Consider the following 20,606-nt stretch of genomic DNA (forward strand, 5'->3'; position numbering starts at 1 on the left):
CATTTTCTAAGCCACTTTAGATCAATTTCCTGTCATACAGAAAAGGAAGTCGAACTGTTTTGCTACAGTTAAAGCTTGTAAGAAACTAGAATTTCTGTGAAAGAAGGTCAGACTCTAGCTACGAGCCTTGCCTGCCCTCTCTTCTTTTCTCTGTAAGGCCCGTGCAAAGGAACTGAGAAACGTCCGCATCAACTTACTCACATCTAATGCATGCGCTGAATCCACTGCTGGAAAAAAAAAACAAATAAAAAAAAAAAAATCTATGAAGGAGGCAGAGGCTCAATAACAACATCTTCAGTAGGTACCATTTTGTTCTACTGTTGAATCAGAGAGATCCAATTTCTCATAATTTATACATGTGTTTTTTGTAGCCTCTGCCAACGTGTAACAGAACCAGTTTGCTATTTTCTTTCATCTCTGAAGTGTCTGAAGAAGCACAGGGATGCCAGGGTCGATACACCACAGACTGTCCAGAGTGTTCCATACCATTTCCAGCCATTACCAAACATCTTTTTGGAAGGCTTGAAAGTATCATATAGATGCATATGGAAGCAAAACATTGGTTTTGCTTATTACCATTTTATTCAACATACAACTATAGCAAATCCTCATAAGATAAGGTCTGGATTTTTTTCTTATTTAGTTACACAGTAATGTATTTCTGCATCCACACAGAAGCCTAATGGCAAAAAGTGAAAGGGAAGAAATCAGGTTAGAGAGATAGAGAGGGGTTTGGGTTTGTCTTTTTTCTTTAAAGGATGTCTCTGCTCTGGGGTTATGTTCAGTCATACTTGCAGCCTAGACTTGTAATTACAACTTTAAATTAGCAACAGAAATTCTTCTTCTGTTGTAGTCAAGCCTAGGTTCGTTGTAAGTTCTCTTCCTCTCCTTTCAAAAAAGTGGATTATATGTAAACTTTTTTAAAAAAGTAATCGTAAAATAAAATTACATAAATGGATAAAAGCACTAATCTCATGCAGGCTACAATGAACCAAGTGTAACCTAACCTTACCAAGAAAAAGCACCCAAAATCCACTTAGCTTGCCAGAATAAAAGCACTTAAGGTAATGGTCATGAGACTGCATGTTTATTGCATGCCACAAATGAAAACTGGGTGCAGAACTCAGCAGTCCTGGTATCAGGTTGTTCACTGTGCTCGTTCCCTTCTCCATCATCCCATTCACTCCAAGATATTAAATTAAAGTTTGTGTAGTCTACATATACCAACGGCGAGACTGGGGAGGGAGGAGGGGGATATGACACAAACAAACAGAGCATCTAAAAACCAGTAATTGCTCTTCTTGCAATCAATGTCAGCAATCAGGCAAAAAAAAAAAACAACCCATGTACAACCCACAAGTGGGAAAACAGCAAAAGCTTAAACTATAGTTGAGTTAAATCTTTCTCAAAGCAGCACGCAGCCAGATAGAGGGCTTTTTTATTCTGCTGTGCAGTAAATTTTTTTTAAAAAATAATAATAATAATAATAATGAAAAAAAAAGTTGTCTACTTTCTTACCAGGTACAAAATGGACTTCCTATTAATTTACTTTTATGTATGCAAAGGAAAAATGCAAAGCATGAAGAAACTGTAAATCAGGTAAGAATTTTTAGTTAACAAGCAGAATTCTGAGGCTCAGCCTTCCCATATATCAGACTACTACTAAATACATTAAATTATTTGTTGTTAATGTGACAGTCTGTATACTCCGCAGCAGAAAATTCCTATTAACGCTAGTTCAAAGCATGCATTAGAAATCTTTGTGGTTTTAATGTTCCAAACTTTCATCCAGATAACGTGAGCATAGGATGTCCTTCCTTATTCATCTGCAAATACTCCTTCACAAACAATAGCTACAGAACTTTTTAGAACAACAACAAAATATCAATCTTTCTAATTAAAGTATTTGATAATTTCCATAGGTTATTACAGAATTTCTACAGGCTTGAGCTGCCATTGAGCTGAATTACTGCAGCCAGACTCACTAACACAAACAAAATGCTCTCCACTATGTGCAGGAAGGCAGCAAAGTCAGCTCTGGAAAAGTGGGTGGAATCCAGTGAAACTCAAATTATTTCAGCTGATGAGGAAGTAGTTCAGGAGAAAATCCAGCTCTGAGGCTACAAGAACCAGCACAAGAATTGAAAGAGGATGAGAAAGACTAAGAAAAGGGTGAGAATCTCACACCTTCAAGGGAAGAGGACAGCTACAAGGCGGAAGCAGCTTCCAATTTCTTCCACCACCCTTCCTCTCCATCCCTGGAAAACAGCAGTCAGTACTGGTTCAGGTCACACTGTCCTTGGGAGAAACAGGGTTGATTTACCTTTGCATCTACCATTTTCTTCTTTAAAAAAGGCCCACGGAAAATATTCCAAAAGACATATCAGCCTTACATAGTGTGCACTTTTACAAAATCAAGCCTTTAAGAAATATCTGAATCAAAATTGTAACATTTGTGGGTTTTAACCGCACAGGTTGTTCAAAGGACATTGAATCGGTGGGACTTCACCCCACAGCAGAGAAACAGCATAAAGTTTCGTTGTGAATCAGTTAAGGACATCTCATCAGTTTACCATCTATCTGTTCCACGATTCTTCATGAAGATTACTTTGGTTTGCATACCTTTGTTTAGCTTAAAAATAACCAAAATTTCTATTCTCCTTCGTGCATCCCATTTTACACCTACTCCTATCACCAGATACACATAGTAGCAAAATCACTTACTGATGTGATGGTACATCTTACTTGGAAAGTGCAATTTAGTCAGGCAAGCCTTCACGCAGGCCAAGTAACGAATCCTACCACAGAACCACCTGCAGACACACAAAACCCATTGAGGGGAAAAGCTTGTAAAGATGTAAATGCAAGAACAAGGTTTTGTCAGTTTAACCCTTTTATAGTGGGATAATCAGATTTTTAAGTACTATACAGCCATATTTTTTAAAAAAAAAAGTTAAAGTTTTAAAATAAAAATGTCTTTTTCCCCCTCTCCCTTTAAGTGTAAATATTTTTCTGTGGCTTTTGGCCAAATCAGCGAAGAGGGAAAATTCAGACAACAGGACAACTATTTAAAAAAAAAAAAACAAAAAACCCAAACACACAAATATTGAATTTTCTCCCCCAAAATAATTGAAAAATTTGTGGAACTAAAAGCAGTGTTCATTTTTTTTCCCTTTGCATTTGAAGGTATCACAGCAGAAGTGTGTTCCGTTTCGGAGGCACATGCACAACCAGGGGTGTAAGGCCCTTAACGCCGTTTGTCCCCCATGCACCAGTGCCCTGCCAGTTGGCAAGCCGGAGCCAGGAAGCTGTCAATTCCAATCAAGTTTAGGCGATGCAGCCCTATTAAAGAAGTCTTGCTGGTTAAGGGGCGTCCACTGTTTCCAAAGCATGGGAAAAAAAAAAAAAAAAAAAAAAAAAGAAAGAAAAAGAAAAAAAAAAAAGGGCTCTGCTTTCCTTAGATTTGAGCTGGCAACTTTCACTGACTGGAGTTTTCAAGGAGCTATGAATGAGCTTAACAAAGGAGTTCTGTGGCTAGTTTCTGGCTGAAATCCATGTCAACAGTTTTTAAGGTCACAGGTCACACTAACTAACATTTATTCCCAGCAGACCCCGCTCTAAACACAAGCTGTAAGTAGTACAAATTTGGAATTTTTCTGTAATCCCTTGAGATATTCCTGATCCTTCCACATGTTTCTGCTCAATTAAAAACAATTCTCACTTTGCACCACAAGAGAGGCCCCTGCTCAGAAATCTTATTCTATCCTAAGAATAAATGGACAAAGACTGCAATCAAAGGGAAGGGAAGGGGGGAGGAGAGGAACTCACAACAAATCACACCAAAAACCTCAAATAACTCCATACAGAATCACATTCAGTTAGTTACATTTTCTGCCATCTGTCACAAACTATTATAGATTCATTTCTTTTTATCTTAGCAAAAGAGCGGTGCAGAGCTTCGCTATTTTGGCCAAGAGGGATTTCCACACAAATGTTTCTGCATTTCACTTGAGAAGAATGATTTTCGGTTTGGGTACAAAAGCTGAATGCCCACCAAAAACTTCAAACTACGTGAAATTGAAATCAGAGTTGCACATACTTACAGCACCTTCTTAGATCAGTAACTTCACCCACTAAGTTTGTGAACCAAAGCAAAACTACACAAAGTTCTACCTTACTTTTTGTTTACTTCAACAAAACTCGGAGCAAGACAAAAATCTTTGACTTATAGTACGATTGCTCCTTCCAGCCGTCACAAACAGGCGCTAGAGCTCACAGTCTAACAGATAGAACAGAAATCCTACTAGTTAATAATATTTTTTTTTAAAAAGCAAGGTACCTATTATGCAGTTTAAGGAATGGAAGAGTTCTTGTCCACCAAGTCTAATGACTCCAACTGACTCCGTACGCATAAATCTCGGGGCCTTCAGGGCAACCCAGCCTGCCCAGTACCAGCCACTTCCCCAGTGCCGTCAAAGCAGTAACTACCATCACCTCATTCACGTGCCAAGGATCACGCTCTCTTCTCAGGAAGCTTTTGCCATCATTGCTGTAACTTTTTTTGATAGGAAGGGAAGAAATGGCATATAGGCAGCCTCGGAGGGGTAAACAATGGTGTATTATCTGGAGGCATTTACCTAACGCTTCCCAAAGCCGTTCTTACAGTACCTGGAAAAAAGAAATTCTGCAAATTTAATACAGCATTAAATTGACCAAAATCACCTCGGTGAAGAAACTGCAGTTCACAAAGCGACACGTTTATCTGCACAGACAGACAAGTACAGACTCCTCATCACCATCGCTTCTTCTCAACGGAGAACTGTCACAGACATTCTGTCCAGCTTTAGAACTTGAGAACTAGTAAGTCATAATATTTTACCAGCTTAGTGACATTCCAAAAAATATATTTAAATTTAATTTAAATACACAAACCAATTTATAGATTTTAATACTGTATCATACACCAGTACGATTCAGACTAGATTAAGAATTTAGTGTTTTACACAACCTGGCAAGTTTCCTCAAAAGTGTTAAACCACTTTTATTAGGATTGCTACACTGTGCTGTGGACGTGCTGGGGTTTTGGGGGTGGTTTGTGGTTTGTTGTTTGGTTTGGTTTTTAAAACCATTTTTATTTCAGAGTCATATTATTCAATTTTTCACATTACTGGCCTCAGAATCTTAACTCATAAGAGACTACGGGGCAAGTAACAGCAAAAACACCACTCCAAAACCATCCCGCCAAATAGTCTTAAAGAGCACAATTATTATCCTTGGCCTTATGTCTACTTAATACAAAAGTTCAGTCAAATTGATATAAAATTATTATTTCTTAGTTAAACTACTAGATTTCTTTTTTAAACTCAAACACACATTGCCATAAGAGCAGCACATGGTTAATACCAGGGTCAACTTAGTGAACACGCATGTAATTTTTTCATCTATACAAAAAAACAGCGCTGTTCAAGTCACAATTTTATTACGTTCCATAACCTGAAGCCATTACACTGACTTACACATCTAAACCAGTTCACACATTTAAACAGGTTACCACACATTCAACATTGCCATTATTCTTATTTAAAAACAGTGTGTTTCATAGACATGTAACTTATTTTAAAGTTTAAATCGTCAGAATATAAAAATCAACACACATTTGAAGAAACTACTGGATCCTGTGGGTTTATAACCTGAAGAATTGTCCAAGCATCAGTAACTGGGTCCTTACACTGAATTTTGGAAATATTTCAGAAGATAAAAATAGTTTTTAAATATAAACTTGGTAGTTTTATTAGATAAACATTCTGCAATAAGTGTATCAAAAAAAAAACATTCAGACTGAGTTAACAACATTTTTTACATTCCTAAAGCAGAACTTTTTTCTTTCTTCATGATTATACAGAAGTTGTCAACAGTCTGAGATTCCAAAACATATAAAAGTCAGAAGGACAAAAAACCCAGCTACAATAAAAACTGATAGGCACTTCTAAGTAATGTCTTCATATAAGACCTTGATATCTTTCTCCAACGGGAGGAAAAAAAAAAAGAAAAATAAAAGGAATTTCATTTTTCAATGCCTCTGTAGAATTTAGAATTTCGTATATTCAGCAGTATCTTCACAGCTTTATGTACCCTACCTTCATTTTCTTCACCCATCTTCAGACCACTCGAAACAGTACAAGTGGAAGTATCATGCTTATAGTCATTTCAGCTATGAAATTTTAAACTTTGTCCCCCAATGAGCAGGACACATACAAAAGTGTTTGTCCACTTAAGCTTTGAGAAACCAGATTGTAAATTAAAACTCTACTCCTTTCAGTACACTTACTGATACTAACACAAACTGGTTTATGCATCTCTTTCCCCTCAAAGAATAATGAAATCCATCAATGCCTGTGCCTTTTACAGAGCTCTAGATCAGAGCGAGCCAAAGAGCCAAACACAGCTGAGCCCCTGAACAACAGTGTCCATCATGCACCCACCAAACGGGCGTCTGCAGAACTCAGTACAGCTCCAGTGGCCAGAAATTTGAAAAGATGAATAAGCTAATAAGGAGATCTAGCATTAAAACAATGAGGAAACAAAAATTAAGAGCCTCAGCATACAAAATACTTAAGAATCAGAAAGCATCTATATGCTTTCAGAATATATGAAAGAAGAAAGATAAATGTATACTGCTGTTTTATCACTTATCTGAGATCCTATCAGTAGGTCAGTACGTTTACATCATCTTCCAGTACACTCCAGGCTCTCTTTCCCTAATGAAAGAACATCACCTCTCTACATACACAGAAGACGTAGAAAAGATGAGAAACAAGAGTATATGAATTCCAGAACAAAATTAGGAGATGTGCCTGACTAAGGAGTCGAAGCTGTCTCAGAAGAGAGAACAGCAGTTTGGGAATGTCTCCACACTTTTTTTTTTTTTTTTTTTAAATAGAAGATAACAGCTCTTCACTAAATTCAGATCTATACTATTCATCCTCAAAAGCCCATGCCAAGTTTGATGCCAAGTTAGATTAAAGCAAACCTCTAGAAACAACAACAAAATAATCAGCTTCTTAATGCATATCCAGTAGGATTTATTTCATTTCAGTTAGAATCCTGAAGTCCTTAAATGAAGTCTTAGAAAGCAAAAATCTTTTGGCATGGAAATTTTTCTAGGATATTAAAATTACCAAATCAGAACCTGATGACTTGGACATTAGCTCTCAACTTACTATGCATTCATCATTTGCAAAAGAAAAGAATTAAAAAACGTGTTTTAAATTTTGTAACATATTGCATCGAAACAGGTAGTCCAGAATTCCAAAACCCAGGAGGTTTTGATGTGTGGTATGTGAGCTTGCGGGGTTTGCTGAGGTTCTAAACAGGGAAGTGAATTTGCAAACCCCACCAGACCTCCCGGGCCACTCGTTCTGTGCCTTTGCCCGCCCTCTGCTGTCTGAACCCAGACAGGAGCCATCTGTGCCACCCAGCGCTCCGCCACCCTTACGCACAACATCCCATCGCTGTAGTTTCATGATTAGCTAGAAATCAAGTGAAGAAAAAAGGAAACAGAAAAAAAAAAAAAAGACAGACTCAGTGGTTCTGCATTAAAAGAAAGTCACAGAAAACCTAAAGATGCAGCCTTTAAACTTAATCAAAGACTTTCATAAATCCACAGCAGGAATAAAACTATGAAAACTCTCTTGAAAGCAGATTTCTAAACAGTACTGGTTAAAACAGCCAGCAGAGTTACTCTGTAAAATGAAATTGCCTTTCAGCTGGCCACGGGAGCCGCAGCCACGCGGATAACTTCACTGCTATTGAACTCCAAGAACTGCCTCACTGTACTTCGCATCCACATGAAAAAGTCTCTGGGTCGCTTTAAAACTCGAAGTCCAAACCTTGACTTCTGGCCTCCTGAGCACTGTCTCAGCTCTAAACTTTGCTTCCAGACCTCTGTAGAAATATTTTAAAGCACCAGCTGAGTGAAAAGAATTTCCTTTTTCTCCCGTTCCTCTTCAATAACGGATCTAAACGTGATTATTTTCCGTCTCCAAAACATTTTACCATGGCCAGATCCACAAAATCTCTGACTGATAAACATGTGAATATCATGTCTAATAACCATCAATCTCACTTAATTCTTACACTATCACCGAGCGTAGCAAGGAACACTTGAAGCTTGCTGCCAACAAATCTGTAATTTAAAAACAAATAAACAAACAAACATTCTTTTTGTCCTCGTTTGCTTTTTCATATCACTCTCCTGTCCTTCAGTAAGTTTTGACCCACCCATTTACCATGCAGCACCCTTTCACTCATAAAGGTCACTGAAGATTCACATCAACAATGGGTGCTGCAGTCCTGCCACTAGAGCAAGTGAATCTGTGTAATGCTGATTTACATTCTTTACTGTCCTCTAAAACTCGACGTTCACTTGCATTAATGATGAACTTTCATTTTCTCGTTAGTTCATAGGAGAAAGAAGCAACAGGAATGAAGCTAAAAGTCTCAATTCATCCCCTGCTGTAAATGCACTGAAATTATTTAATTTTTTTTGGTTATGAGCTGAAGCAGAAGGCATTTAACTATGACATAACTCCTTCATTCCTTCTTGGGATTCATTCAACATAAGGGAGCTGACAGCAAAGAACTCTTATCCAGGAGAGATCAAGAAGGGACTCATCCTACTCCTCATTGAGATTTTCATTTGAAACTGTGTTTCCCCTTTAATTTGTCATTAACAGAAAAGTTACCTTATGTAACCAGACACTTCCCACATGGGAGTGAATCAGCACCCCAACCATACAGAGTAGCAGCTACTGGGAACCAGCCAGGGAAATACCTTCCTGCCTCCAGTATACAGTCGGTATTGCTGCACTGCCATAGCTAATAAGAGTTGAAATATCTACTGGAGAACAGAAAGAAGGAAGACAGTGAGAAAACACCTGTCATCCTGCCTCCCACACGATTAATTACTAATTTTAGTAGATTCCACAATGATTTCCTCAAACATGAAGCTGCTTCAGTGCAGGCCCAGTCAGCAGATCACTGCCATCAGCTTAAGTACAAGGCCACAAACAGTTGCCACCTTCACTAGTCTAATGCCAGCACAAATGGCACAGACATTCATTTTAAATACATAAATCAATCCAAACCCTATTCCATGGCATTGCCATCTACAAGCCAATGAAATGAGAAGTGTCCTTGTACTTAACAGGTGCTCTTATATTTTGCAACATCATCCCTGAAATTCTCCAGAGGGGTCACATTCAGTAACATACACACAGAAGGTCCCATTCCGCCACGTGCAACACAGTACTCGAAGGACGAAGACAACTTCTTCTTATTCTTACATTGAATTCTCTCACTTGAAAAGCAAACCAGAGATGACTGAGCCAGCTGTCTACAATTGTTCATAGAGGGAAGTGTCCTCATTTCTGATCGCTTGAGCAACTGTTCACTCACCTAGCCTGCTCTTCATGCAGTTAACTCGAAGCTATCTTTACCTGGGCCATTGCTCCAAAACTTCCAATTCTCATGAACATCGAAAAAGCAGAAAGCAGAAGACAGACCATTGTTACATTTGTTCAAAACAAGACAGGCTTCATGCCATGTGGAGATCTTCGATCCATAGAAGCTCTTAATGGAACTAACACATTGGTAGATATTAAACCTGGTTTTACTTGCATCATTTCTTGCAGCAAATGGAAATAGAAGACCACAGACCATGTATTTCAACATGTCTGTGGGAGGTCATCAAAAACTACTCTGATAGAGCTTCTTTGCCTGTTTTATGTGGAACACATTGTTTCCAACTCCCATTAACAGTCCTTATTATGACAAACTTCACAAAGCCCTCAACAGGACAGAGTAAAGCTCATACACACAAACTTTCAAGATGCGGCGAGCATCAGTGACATTCTCTCAGTTACCAACAGATGCTTTGTTAATAAAACTTGCATATACAAATGTCCACAAAATGTCTTAACAAGATCAGTTGTGACAGCTAAAGATAACAGCTGCCATCATGCTATGTCATATCAAATTACTGCAAAGAGACTTTTTTTTTTTTCCACGTTGTTAACTCAAGAACATTGACTACAAATACAGTTATCTACAGAGGAACACAAAGTGCAAGATATTTTGCATCACTTCTGCAGAAGAGCAGTGACTTTGAGGACCAGATAGGAAAACAATTTTGAACAGCTGGAAATTATAATTGAAGTGTAACACAGTGAAGTTAAACACTGTTTCCCAGAGTCAGCCAAAAGCCAAACCACAAACCTACCTTAAGATACAGAAGCAGCTCTTGGCCCCAGAAGATAAGCGACAGAATCCAAACCTCTGTTTGCTGTCAATGTCTGTAAGCACAAATGTGAAGTTCTGCCCAACTTGGTTAACGGCATGGCTGAAAATAAAGAGAGTAGAGAGGAAAATATTAACGCTGAGCTATCTCCGTGTCAAAAGTATCTAGTCCAAGTCATTGAACCTGTAACATTTCCTCTTTCAGCATTTTTTTTTTGAGAAATTAATTTTGAGAGTATAAACCCTCCAGAAACTTAAGTTAGTTGCTCAGTGAGGGAGGTGGCGTTTGGGTTTTTTTTTCCTCCCCTCATTTTTTAAGTGTGGGAAGATACTAAAAATGCATTTATCTTTAAATCAAAATGTTTATTACTGTGAACCATCTTCAGTGCAGTACAAACTGTGCAAACAAAACCCATGTTCTCTCATATAACCCAAAATGTTTCTTTATTGCTCTTCATTTGAAAATTGGTTTACTCCAAGAGCAATACAATGTTTAATAACATGCTAAGCTTCTTCAACACTCGGGTATTGACTTTTAGAAGCTTTACTATCCGTCTACCAATTTTGCATGTATGTCAGATACATCATTCCAAAATGTTCAGCAACTGGAACCCTGCCAGGTGACCCCCCTTTAGCAGCTAGGCAATCACTTGAAAGAAAAACTTGAATAGTGTGCAAAGGAAGAAAAGATAAACTAGAATCAAAAGTATACTGTGCTAAAGCCAGCCATGACTATAAAAATAATTTTGTAAGACTTCTATATGATTTTTCAAAATTAAGAGTCATTTGCTTTATCTGTAAGATATTAACAGCTCTCCAAGAGTAGCATAAGGGAACTAATAACGTTTTTAGACATTGGCTCCCACTCATACCACAATAGAGAGTATCACTATAGGAAAATTTGCTCAAATTGGAAAAACAGAGTTTTGGAAAAGAAAACAAAACAAAAAACCACAACAACAACTACCACAAACAACAAAACAACAAGAATCAAACCACCTGAACAAACAAACAAAACCCCAAAACCCCAGCATTGAAAGATTCATGTCTTTAAAAACATTATAATTCACATCCGTATTTTACAACTAATAGGTGATGCTTGAAATAGTAAGGTAAGATCAAAATAAGATGCTTTACATTTAAAGGATGGCATTTTCTGAATGCTGTTTATTATCAAAATTAAAGACATTCTTGAGATATTACCACATTTGTCTAAAGTTAATCAAATGCCTAAGCACAGCGATGGTTGGTTTCATACAAACCAATCCCAATTCACCTCCCAGCCTGCGGAGATGTTGTTTTACAGTTTAACAGAAATTTTGACATTTAGTGGTGAAGCTGGGACTGATATAACTATTAGAGAACTTTTCATTCTGATTTTAGATCTATCTGAGACCTCATAACAATATGAAATTAACACTTATTTCAGGGTATGTTCTAGTCTATTTTAGGTTTACTGAGAAAACTGAGCAGCATTTACACGTGCATCTTTACAAGCCAGTCCTACCAACAGCAACAAACCCCACTACATCCAAGGCCATTTAACTAACAGTCACACGCCTTAAAGGTGAGCAAATATTCTCTTGTATGATGCCATATACAATGCAATAAACAATTTGAGTGGGAGATTATATACTCAATGCCTAGAGAAAAAAAAAAAAAAAGAAAAACAGACTTTCAGAAATAAAAGTTGGATCCAGATCGGAAAGATGTCACCACCCAGCTTAGAAATCAGTGGATTCCAAACAGAGAAGACAAAACAGTGCTCCAAATTCACAGATGAACAAAAAGAGAGAGATCTGAAAGCATTTCAGTAGTCTGAGAATTAGACAGTGTAAATACTATCATCCTACTGAATTTTATATGTCAACAGAGCAACCACTTCCATAAACCATACTGAGCTGCTAGGGGATACCAAAAAATCCCTTACTGGTGGTGTGTTTTATCTGTAAAGCTTGGATGTAATGTTACTATGGTGATTTTAGTATGGTGTATTAAAAGGGGATTATATGCTTAATTTTAACAAGGTTGAGAGTAAAGCATGTGTGAGAAATAGCATTCTAGCTGACAATTAAAATTATACAACAGGGCAAAAAAAAACATGCTTCATTTGCAGCAGAGAGAAGCTTGTTTATTAAACAATTGTAACAAGTTGGCAAGTTCCTCCAAAGGAAACCTAAAGATTCTTGCATTTATGTGATCTGCAGAAAGCAAATATGCCTGACAGGTCTTGCTCAAGTTTCAGTTGTCAGTTCTTCGCATGACACAGCAAGCTTCCCAACAGAAAAAGGGCTTTTCTTAAGATCTTAATATAATTACTTGAGATTCACAGCTCTATTTTCAAATGGGAAGAAGGTCTATTTAGAGCCTAACAGGGTGGAAGCACCATAAATCTCATCTCTAAACGGGCAGATAGAAGCTAAGGTTGGAGAGAAGGGAAGAGAGGAAGAGTGATTTCTTAAAATTTCCCCATCACTAACTCTATCGACTAACACAAATTAAGCCTGATACGAAATTTGACTGAGGTGAAGTTCTTCACTCATGCAGTTGGAGAACAGCCTCTGCCTTGATCCTGCAACCGTAAGAGTAGAAAACTCATGATCTACTACCTAAGGGAAGGGGCAACTAGTCCCTGGCAATTTTTGAACACTGGCAGCAATATCTATGTAAAAAAATCAGGAGTCTGTGTCAATGAGTGCCAAAACCTTCAGCACAGAGAACTATCAGACATGCAGATGATCTTGATTTGCCTCAAAATCTTGATGTCCTATCATCATTTGAAGTTGTGATCTGCTGAAGGCAACAGTACATCTTCAGCTTTTGCCACCTGTTTTCTAAAACATGCAGCCTTACAAGAGACACACGCGTAGGTGAAGACTTATGCTCTTTCTCAGCACTTGTTAAAGTGGTACCATTGTTTAACATTGAAGGCAGAAGAGCAAGACTCAACCCAAATACCATTGAGCACATTTCTACCAATCAAGAAGTCTCCACTGAAAGCCTGGCATACTGCTGCCCATAACACAGATCATAGTTACATAAATTAAATTTCCCCAAGTAAAAGTCCTCACAACCAGGGTATAAACTGAGGACACGACTCTAGCAAGACTTGAAAACTTGAGTTCTAAAACTGACAATTCTAGTTTGGGCTCTGAGTTGGTGAAAGGAAAAGCAGTGTCTATTCTGGCGCGATTACGCATTTCCCATCATTTGTATCAGTATCTCTTCATCGTAATTCATACTGACCATTTTTCCACAGATTCTGAAGAGACATCTTACACAGAGTATTCTTCCAACAGGATGTACTATCCCATGTTCCTAAGCTACTTGAACAACGAGCCACTTATATTCAGAATAATAATTTTAAAACGTCTCAACCCTGCAAAGAGATTCTAATACTAAAATTGTGAGGGCTCACAACAAAGCACGCAAGTTAACTGGGAACAGTACCTGCGTGGTCTTTACTGAAACCACTTCAGTGCTTCTCTCTCTTTTGGTTCAGAATGAGCAAAACAATATACGTTAAAAGAACCACCCCGAGGACTAAGAATTACAGGAACTGGAGATCTGATCCAACACACCATTTTTCAGGCACATACGGAAGGATGAAATCCCACTAGAGAGTGTTAGTCAACTCTGGAAGACATGACTGTAAAGACCTTTCTGACACGTAACTGAAGACAGTTATTTCTTCTAGAATCAATTTCATCTCAAAGTAGAAAAAGTATTTGCTGAGAAGACTCAGGGGAATATTAAAGCATTGTCTGAGGTAATGTCATTATGGGGCTACCTGCTCACTATTTAAATAATTTTAAATGCAGTATAAGAAATGTATAAATAAATACTCAGTAGTTGGTTGACAGTAAATAGGGAAAGAAAAGACCAACTAGTGCAAATTTGTCATTTGTTGAGTTCCAGACTAGCCTCTAAGAACAGGTATTTGATTGGTCCTAAACTTGGAAGTAGCTAAAAGATGAAGGACATTTTGCACTTAATGCACTGTGCTTTTCTCTTTATCATAGTCACATTAAATTCATCTGCATTCAGTGATATAAGACTGTTTACCTTCTTGCTGTAACTGGCAGGTTAATTCCCACGCACAGTTCAAAGTGAAGTCAAGTTTACATCACAGAGGACTACAACAGGTAGTACAACATGCCTGTGCACACACCTACACGTGTGTGCGTGTGTGTCTTTTTACATCAAGAAGAGAAGTAGCACATACATCTCTTGCAGCTGCCATATCCTTAACTTGGGATGTCCTCTACCTTCTGGAGCACTGAAAGTTCATTCTTAATTTTAAATTATTAAGTATGTTATGGGTTACAATCTCTCCTTTGTGTTCAAAATGGTTCGCTTACAGTCTTTTCAGTGACAGTCTGTGATATTCAGTCAAACAAGCGAATCCAGAAATGGGAATCGCTTTTCATTATGTTCTCATTTGCACCCCATATGGGTTTTCAGTGTTCTTATCTTTCAAAATGTTACATTGCTGAGGAAAAACAAAAACAACAAAACAAACAAAACCCCTAGGTACAATAAACCTACACATAGTAAGCATAAATATTTCTAGTAGAAACACATGCGTGAGAAAAATATATATAAGTACTTTCCCACTCCCTCTCCTTAGGAAAGGAAGATGATAATCAGCAAAAAGCAATTCCAAATTTAAGAAGTATTTGTGGCTTTTAAAGGTCGTCTGAGTCAACAAGCACTGGTGAAGTAGCTCACGTTGACAGCCTGGGATATTCAAATTCTCCTTTTCTGTACGAATCAGGTACAGCAGAGGCACTCGGCAGTAACAGCTGTCTCCAGCAGTGCCCACCAATGTCTCCCAACCCTGATCTGCAGGAGCCACCTGGAGGGCTGAAAGAACCCATCGTCTGCCTGAGTCATTCACGCTTCCAGCTTCCTCCAACCTCATGTTACTACATCGAAGGACAAAGTGTAGCAGTGGTTTTCTTATGTAGACTGCTGTCTCTGGAGAAGCACAGCGAGATCTCATCTCCAGTCTTAGAAACTAGTGAACAGTATTTCGAGATAACTAAGAAATAGCAGCTGGCCTGGGGAAGGGGAGGGGGGTGCAGAAATTGAACAAAGGCTCAAATGAGAAGTGATATTAGAAATGGATGTTGATTAATCAAGAAAATCAATTTCTAATTTCTACTGTAAATATCACAGATTTCACTGAAACGAGAAGATTTCTACCAGTTTAATCACAGTTAAGGTCAAGTTCATCAAAACTATTCCGTCTGTGAGCTGACCTAAGACAAGTGATGCTGACCAATTAAAGGATGCTCGTAGATGATACCAGCAGTGGTGCATCCTTTCAAAATTTCAATGCTTGTTCTCTTCATGAAAGCATCAAAAATAACTCACAGTAAAAGCAAAACTAAAAATCTAAAAAAAGTTTTGGAGTTCTTTAAATCATGAGAATTAAATATTCTCAGTTCCTGTCAAATACACTATAACTCACTTTACAATTTTTCCCCAAAAAATCAGAAGCCACATTAAGTAGTCACCAGGTAAAGAGCACTAGCATTCCAACAAGACCAAGAGGCCTTTAAATGTAAAGCACATAATTCATTATTCTACCCAAATTTTAGCAATTAAGAAATAAAACACATACAAACACAAAGCTTTCATATTAACATGCATATTTGACAAATACTACCCAAGCATTTTCACATCCAGTATTACATAGAAGGAAACCAAAATGCACACTCACTGCTGCCACTGAACAGCTCAAACTTTTAAAACTTTTTTTTTTTTTTGATGGTGCCCATAAAAACCCCAGGAAAAAGTGATTCTAAGACTATAATTTGCACTTGGGTGCTTTAAATCACAGTCAAGCAGACAGAACATTAAGAATGGTATGGTTTTTATTTTCTACAGTGGTTTTATTGACAAGCTTATTTTCTTGTAAAGTTTGAAAAGCTAACACTACCTGTCCACATAGAAGGGGAAACAAAACTTGGTCAAAGTCTGTAGAACTTCCTGTGGAGAGAAAAAGAGATAATTTATACATCTATTGGGACCAATAAATCTAATATTAACCACATCACACAATTTCACAACTTTGCCCTGAAGAAATAAGAGACAGATGAAGAAATATGGGCTTTATCAATTACATGGAAGGAGTACCAGGCAGTCAATCATGTGAAATAATAAACATGATCAAACTTCATTAAAAATGAAAAATTAATCAAGATTCACACATGGGCAGGCAGCAGGAGCCATCCAACAATTCTCCAAAGAGCAGGAGGAGGTTGGGTTGTTGAGTGTTAACACCTCTCTGGGGACAGTCTCTACCCTGACCATATGGATCATAGTGAATAACACCAAACCACATGGGTTTGGCCTGGCAGGACCACTTCTGCTGGCACAGCTTTTGACTGTTACCTAGGAACAGAGGTCTGGGGGATTAGAGAATACTTCCTAACATCAGCAAGATAAATAACAAAAGATAAAGCCAATAGGTCTCAAAGCAGGAATGTTTAATGTTGCCTACTGCTATTAGAAAGAAAATCTGAGTGTTAAAAGACTGAGTAAAATAACGTGTATTAAAATTAATACAAATTGTTTAACCTACAAAACATTTTCTAAATGTTGTAAAACAGCACCTTAGACAAACTTTTAAGCATAGCCTTTGCATGATCTCAAATAAAAAACACAAACATGAAAACTGAAAACATGATCAGCAGAGAAATTAATCATTTTCCACTTTACAACTTTAAAAAAATACAGTCATTAAAGAGGCAAAACCAGAAACCCGTTAGTCCCAAAGCAGTTGTGTTCATAGACAGAAGTAATCCATTTACATTATATTGTTCTATAATATTCAAAATTTGGATTCTATAATCCACAACCCACCATAAAGGTCTACCCCGTTTGCAGACCTTTACCACCAGCCAATTCATTGCTCATTCTGCTTCACACTTAAATATTTCAGGACCTGAAATGTAAAGTGTATTTCTGCTTTCAGCTGAAACAAGATAACCCTGACTAAATGACAAACCCTCTGGAGAAATCCAACACTTTTCTGACCGATAGTAATAAATTATCATCAATAACTAAATTGATGCTTCCCGCTTCATTTATTTCTAAAACCAATGCCACCATTCCGCAAATAAACTCCATCAATCTAATAACCTATTCGATGAAGCAGAAAACATATTGAGTCCCTCGCAAGAACATGTTCCTCCTCCATAATTCAAAAAAGCACATCCCACTCTTAGCACTGGTTTCAGGCTCAACTGCTCATGGGCTCTGCTTTGGAGGTTTCTTGACAACTAAACTGTGGCAAGTTCTTAAGATTTCAGACAGAAACAGATACAGAAACTTTGACTTCTTGACAGTTTATTGATAGATTATTTAACAACCTCCTGTTTTTAAAGAACAAGAAAGGATCTATTGAAGAATGCCATGTAAAGCAAAGAAGTTTCCTGCTTTCAATTTCGGCAGGAAACCCGGAAAGGAGCTATACAGGTTTCGGAATAAACTGCAGAAATATGCATGTGGATACAAACCAATGCCTTGATAGTAAATTAAGGGCTCATTAACGTGATTGCATCCACCCTTGTGCAGAATCTCCCTGACTTCCACAAGGACGGACCGTCTGCGGAACAACTCTGCTTACGCACAAAAACCACACCTTGACAAATTTCAACTGTTACACAGTTGTCCTGTACCCATAGCTGAGATCTCAACGCATAAATGTTTTTTAATTAAAAAAAAAAAAAATCATCAAAACCCCTAGAATTTTAAAAGAATCAAAATTATAATTGCAGGAGAGTGAAATGCCTATATTTTTATTGGCTTTATCAATACAAATTGTCCTCAAAATAATGACTGCACATCTATCTTTTAGAAACAAAGCCATGTAGCTGCTACACAGAATTCTGAAATAAAACAGTGTTAAAAGATAAGAAGTAATCAGTCACCTCAGAATGGCAGAATATACTCTCTCCATTATTTTGATGATTTAAATAATTACTGTAGCTACAAGTAAAAACATTCACAAAACAAAACACTTCAGCATCTCGTCAGCGTTGTGTTATCCTACAATAAGTATATTACTCAGAACTTACTTTGCATTTGTTTCTTGACATTTATAGCTTCCTAAACCCTGAAAACAAAATTTTCACTTGAAGAGGCAATGTATTGAATCTTTACCAATATACACTGCCTTGTCCTTTAAAGAAAGATTTTACAGTGATATAATTATGTGGCTTTTATAAAGTTATTGGATATCATTTCCCACTCTTTATACACTGATACTTATCTACCTTGCTTTACAACTAAAAAATTGAGACTAGTACAGGCTAACCACAGACATATTTTTAAATTTTAGCTAGTTATTATCAAAAAACCATATAAAAATCATATACAGAATTAGCTTTTAATTAACAAAACTGCTGATCTTTTGCATTTAAGAAATACAATTACTGGAGAACTATGCAATTTTTGCTCAAGTTGCAAGCTCATTACTATAAATGTAATGCTTTTTTGCTTTTTTTCTTTAAATACTGCTCAGTTTGAAAGATTAGCAATGCCTACATAATATACAACTTCCTACCAGACCTCTTTAGGTGGGTGGTTACTTACGCCCTAGAAAAACCATCATTTCTTTACAATTTCAAACAAAAACCCTAACGAAACCAAACCTAGAATCACTCCATGTCAGCATCTTATAATCCTTTTTATGTTTTTACCTGACATGAAACACAGAGGTAGTATCAATAGCCTGTTTTCTTATTTTATTCCCCTATGCCTATTTTCTTAAAGAAAAACCTACATAAATGCCTCTAAAGCAAACCCCCCCCTAAAAAGAAAAAGAAGAAAAAAAGCCCCAAACAATCCAGGACACACAGCTGATAAGCGTAAATTACCCAGTAGCTGAAACCAGTGTCTCTAGGGCATCACATGCCAGTTTTCTGGATCAATCTCCAAGTTTATATTTTCACAAATCTTTTTACATGCAGTTTGATTTTTAACATTTTAATGAGCAAAAAGCGCATCTATAGCAGCCAGTCACCACAGTTAAAGTGCAGGGCATGAACTGTGTCCCTGGAGGGACTCAGCCCCGCCGTGGCACCAGTGGCTTTAGGACATACACCACCTGGTTCCTTGTCCCAGGGTTCCAACTCTTTTCATAATCAAAACACTGCTGACATTATAAACCCCACATGGGTTTTCTAAAATCCTTCCCAATCAATAAAGCCAGTACATAACTTATCGGAGACAACACAGAGCTCATTGATTACGTTTGGTTTCAGTAGCAAAGTTTTCCGAATAAATGAGGCAGGAACACGGTGCTGAGCCCTTTGTGCCACGACGCAGTTTACGGAGGTGAGGCAGTCTCCGAGCGGATTTCCTCCCCACGCACACGCGAGACACGCTTGAAAGGCGCCCGGGAAGCAAGGTTGTTACACACACACAGCACACGCCGGGCTTACGTCCCAAATTATCTCTGTATGGAGAGGAAATAGTAAAGTAAGCTCAACGCTGCTCAAAAATTTTGCAAATTCACTTGTGAATTCAAACTGCCAGCTGTATCTTAACTCAAGTCTGTTTTTATTTTTAAATCTTCCACCGTATGCTCCCACTGCCGAGTCAACGGAACAATTCAGAGCCTCTTAAACATACAGGATCGCCCCTTTCTCTTGTTACGGGAACATCACTAACACCACGCGGCAGCTACAATTAACTGGCACTCATAAAATTACATGCAAATCGATGGTCTCATGCAAGAACAGCAGACTGCTGCAAGCAAGCTACTCTTAGAAAGACGCACAATAGAACAGGCATTCAGAGTGGAACAAGAAGTCTAAGTAGAAGTCAGAGAGAAAAGAAATCAAAATACAGGCAGAGATCTGTGAAAAATGATGAATGATTACGGCAGGACACTCAAATATTAATGCGAGTCAGAGAAGGGAAACAATACACCACAGAAACCAACAGGTTGGGGACCTGTGTTTGGAAGCCTATTGGGAAACCTAGAGGAAAAACAAGACGAAGTTGAAAAGACTACCTAGAGTACAGACAAGACCTTCAGCTGTGGATCATGGGGGCAAAAAAGCAATCCAAAAAACAACCCCAAAACCCCACAACCATGTTTCAGGAAGTACGTACATTTTGACAGGACAATTCGAGTACTACAAGAGAATGGAGCATGGCAAATAAGATGAGTTTACCATGGAGGGAAGAGATGACTCAGTGATGAAAAAGATGAATGCTGTTTTATTTCCTTGACTTTAAACCACATAGGTGAGGTTGCTATAAATGAAATGCTCAACAGAGAAAGTGGA

At 37.8% G+C, this 20,606-nt stretch overlaps 1 protein-coding gene across 3 annotated transcripts in view; it reads right to left on the bottom strand.

Moving 5' to 3' along the window:
* DENND1A (DENN domain containing 1A) overlaps positions 1 to 20,606 on the bottom strand; it is a 205,457-nt gene that overhangs the window by 137,852 nt on the left and 46,999 nt on the right. For all 3 annotated transcript variants that reach the window (XM_086625432.1, XM_086625431.1, XM_086625430.1), the window contains exons 4-5: positions 16,244 to 16,293; positions 10,280 to 10,399 (exon numbers count right to left, since the gene is read on the bottom strand). In XM_086625432.1, the coding sequence (XP_086481558.1) occupies positions 10,280 to 10,399; positions 16,244 to 16,293 (170 nt within the window). The remainder of the gene's footprint in view (positions 1 to 10,279; positions 10,400 to 16,243; positions 16,294 to 20,606) is intronic.

The sequence above is a fragment of the Tauraco erythrolophus genome, chromosome 22, assembly GCF_009769465.1.
Source record: "Tauraco erythrolophus isolate bTauEry1 chromosome 22, bTauEry1.pri, whole genome shotgun sequence".
In the NCBI taxonomy this organism is placed as follows: domain Eukaryota; kingdom Metazoa; phylum Chordata; class Aves; order Musophagiformes; family Musophagidae; genus Tauraco; species Tauraco erythrolophus.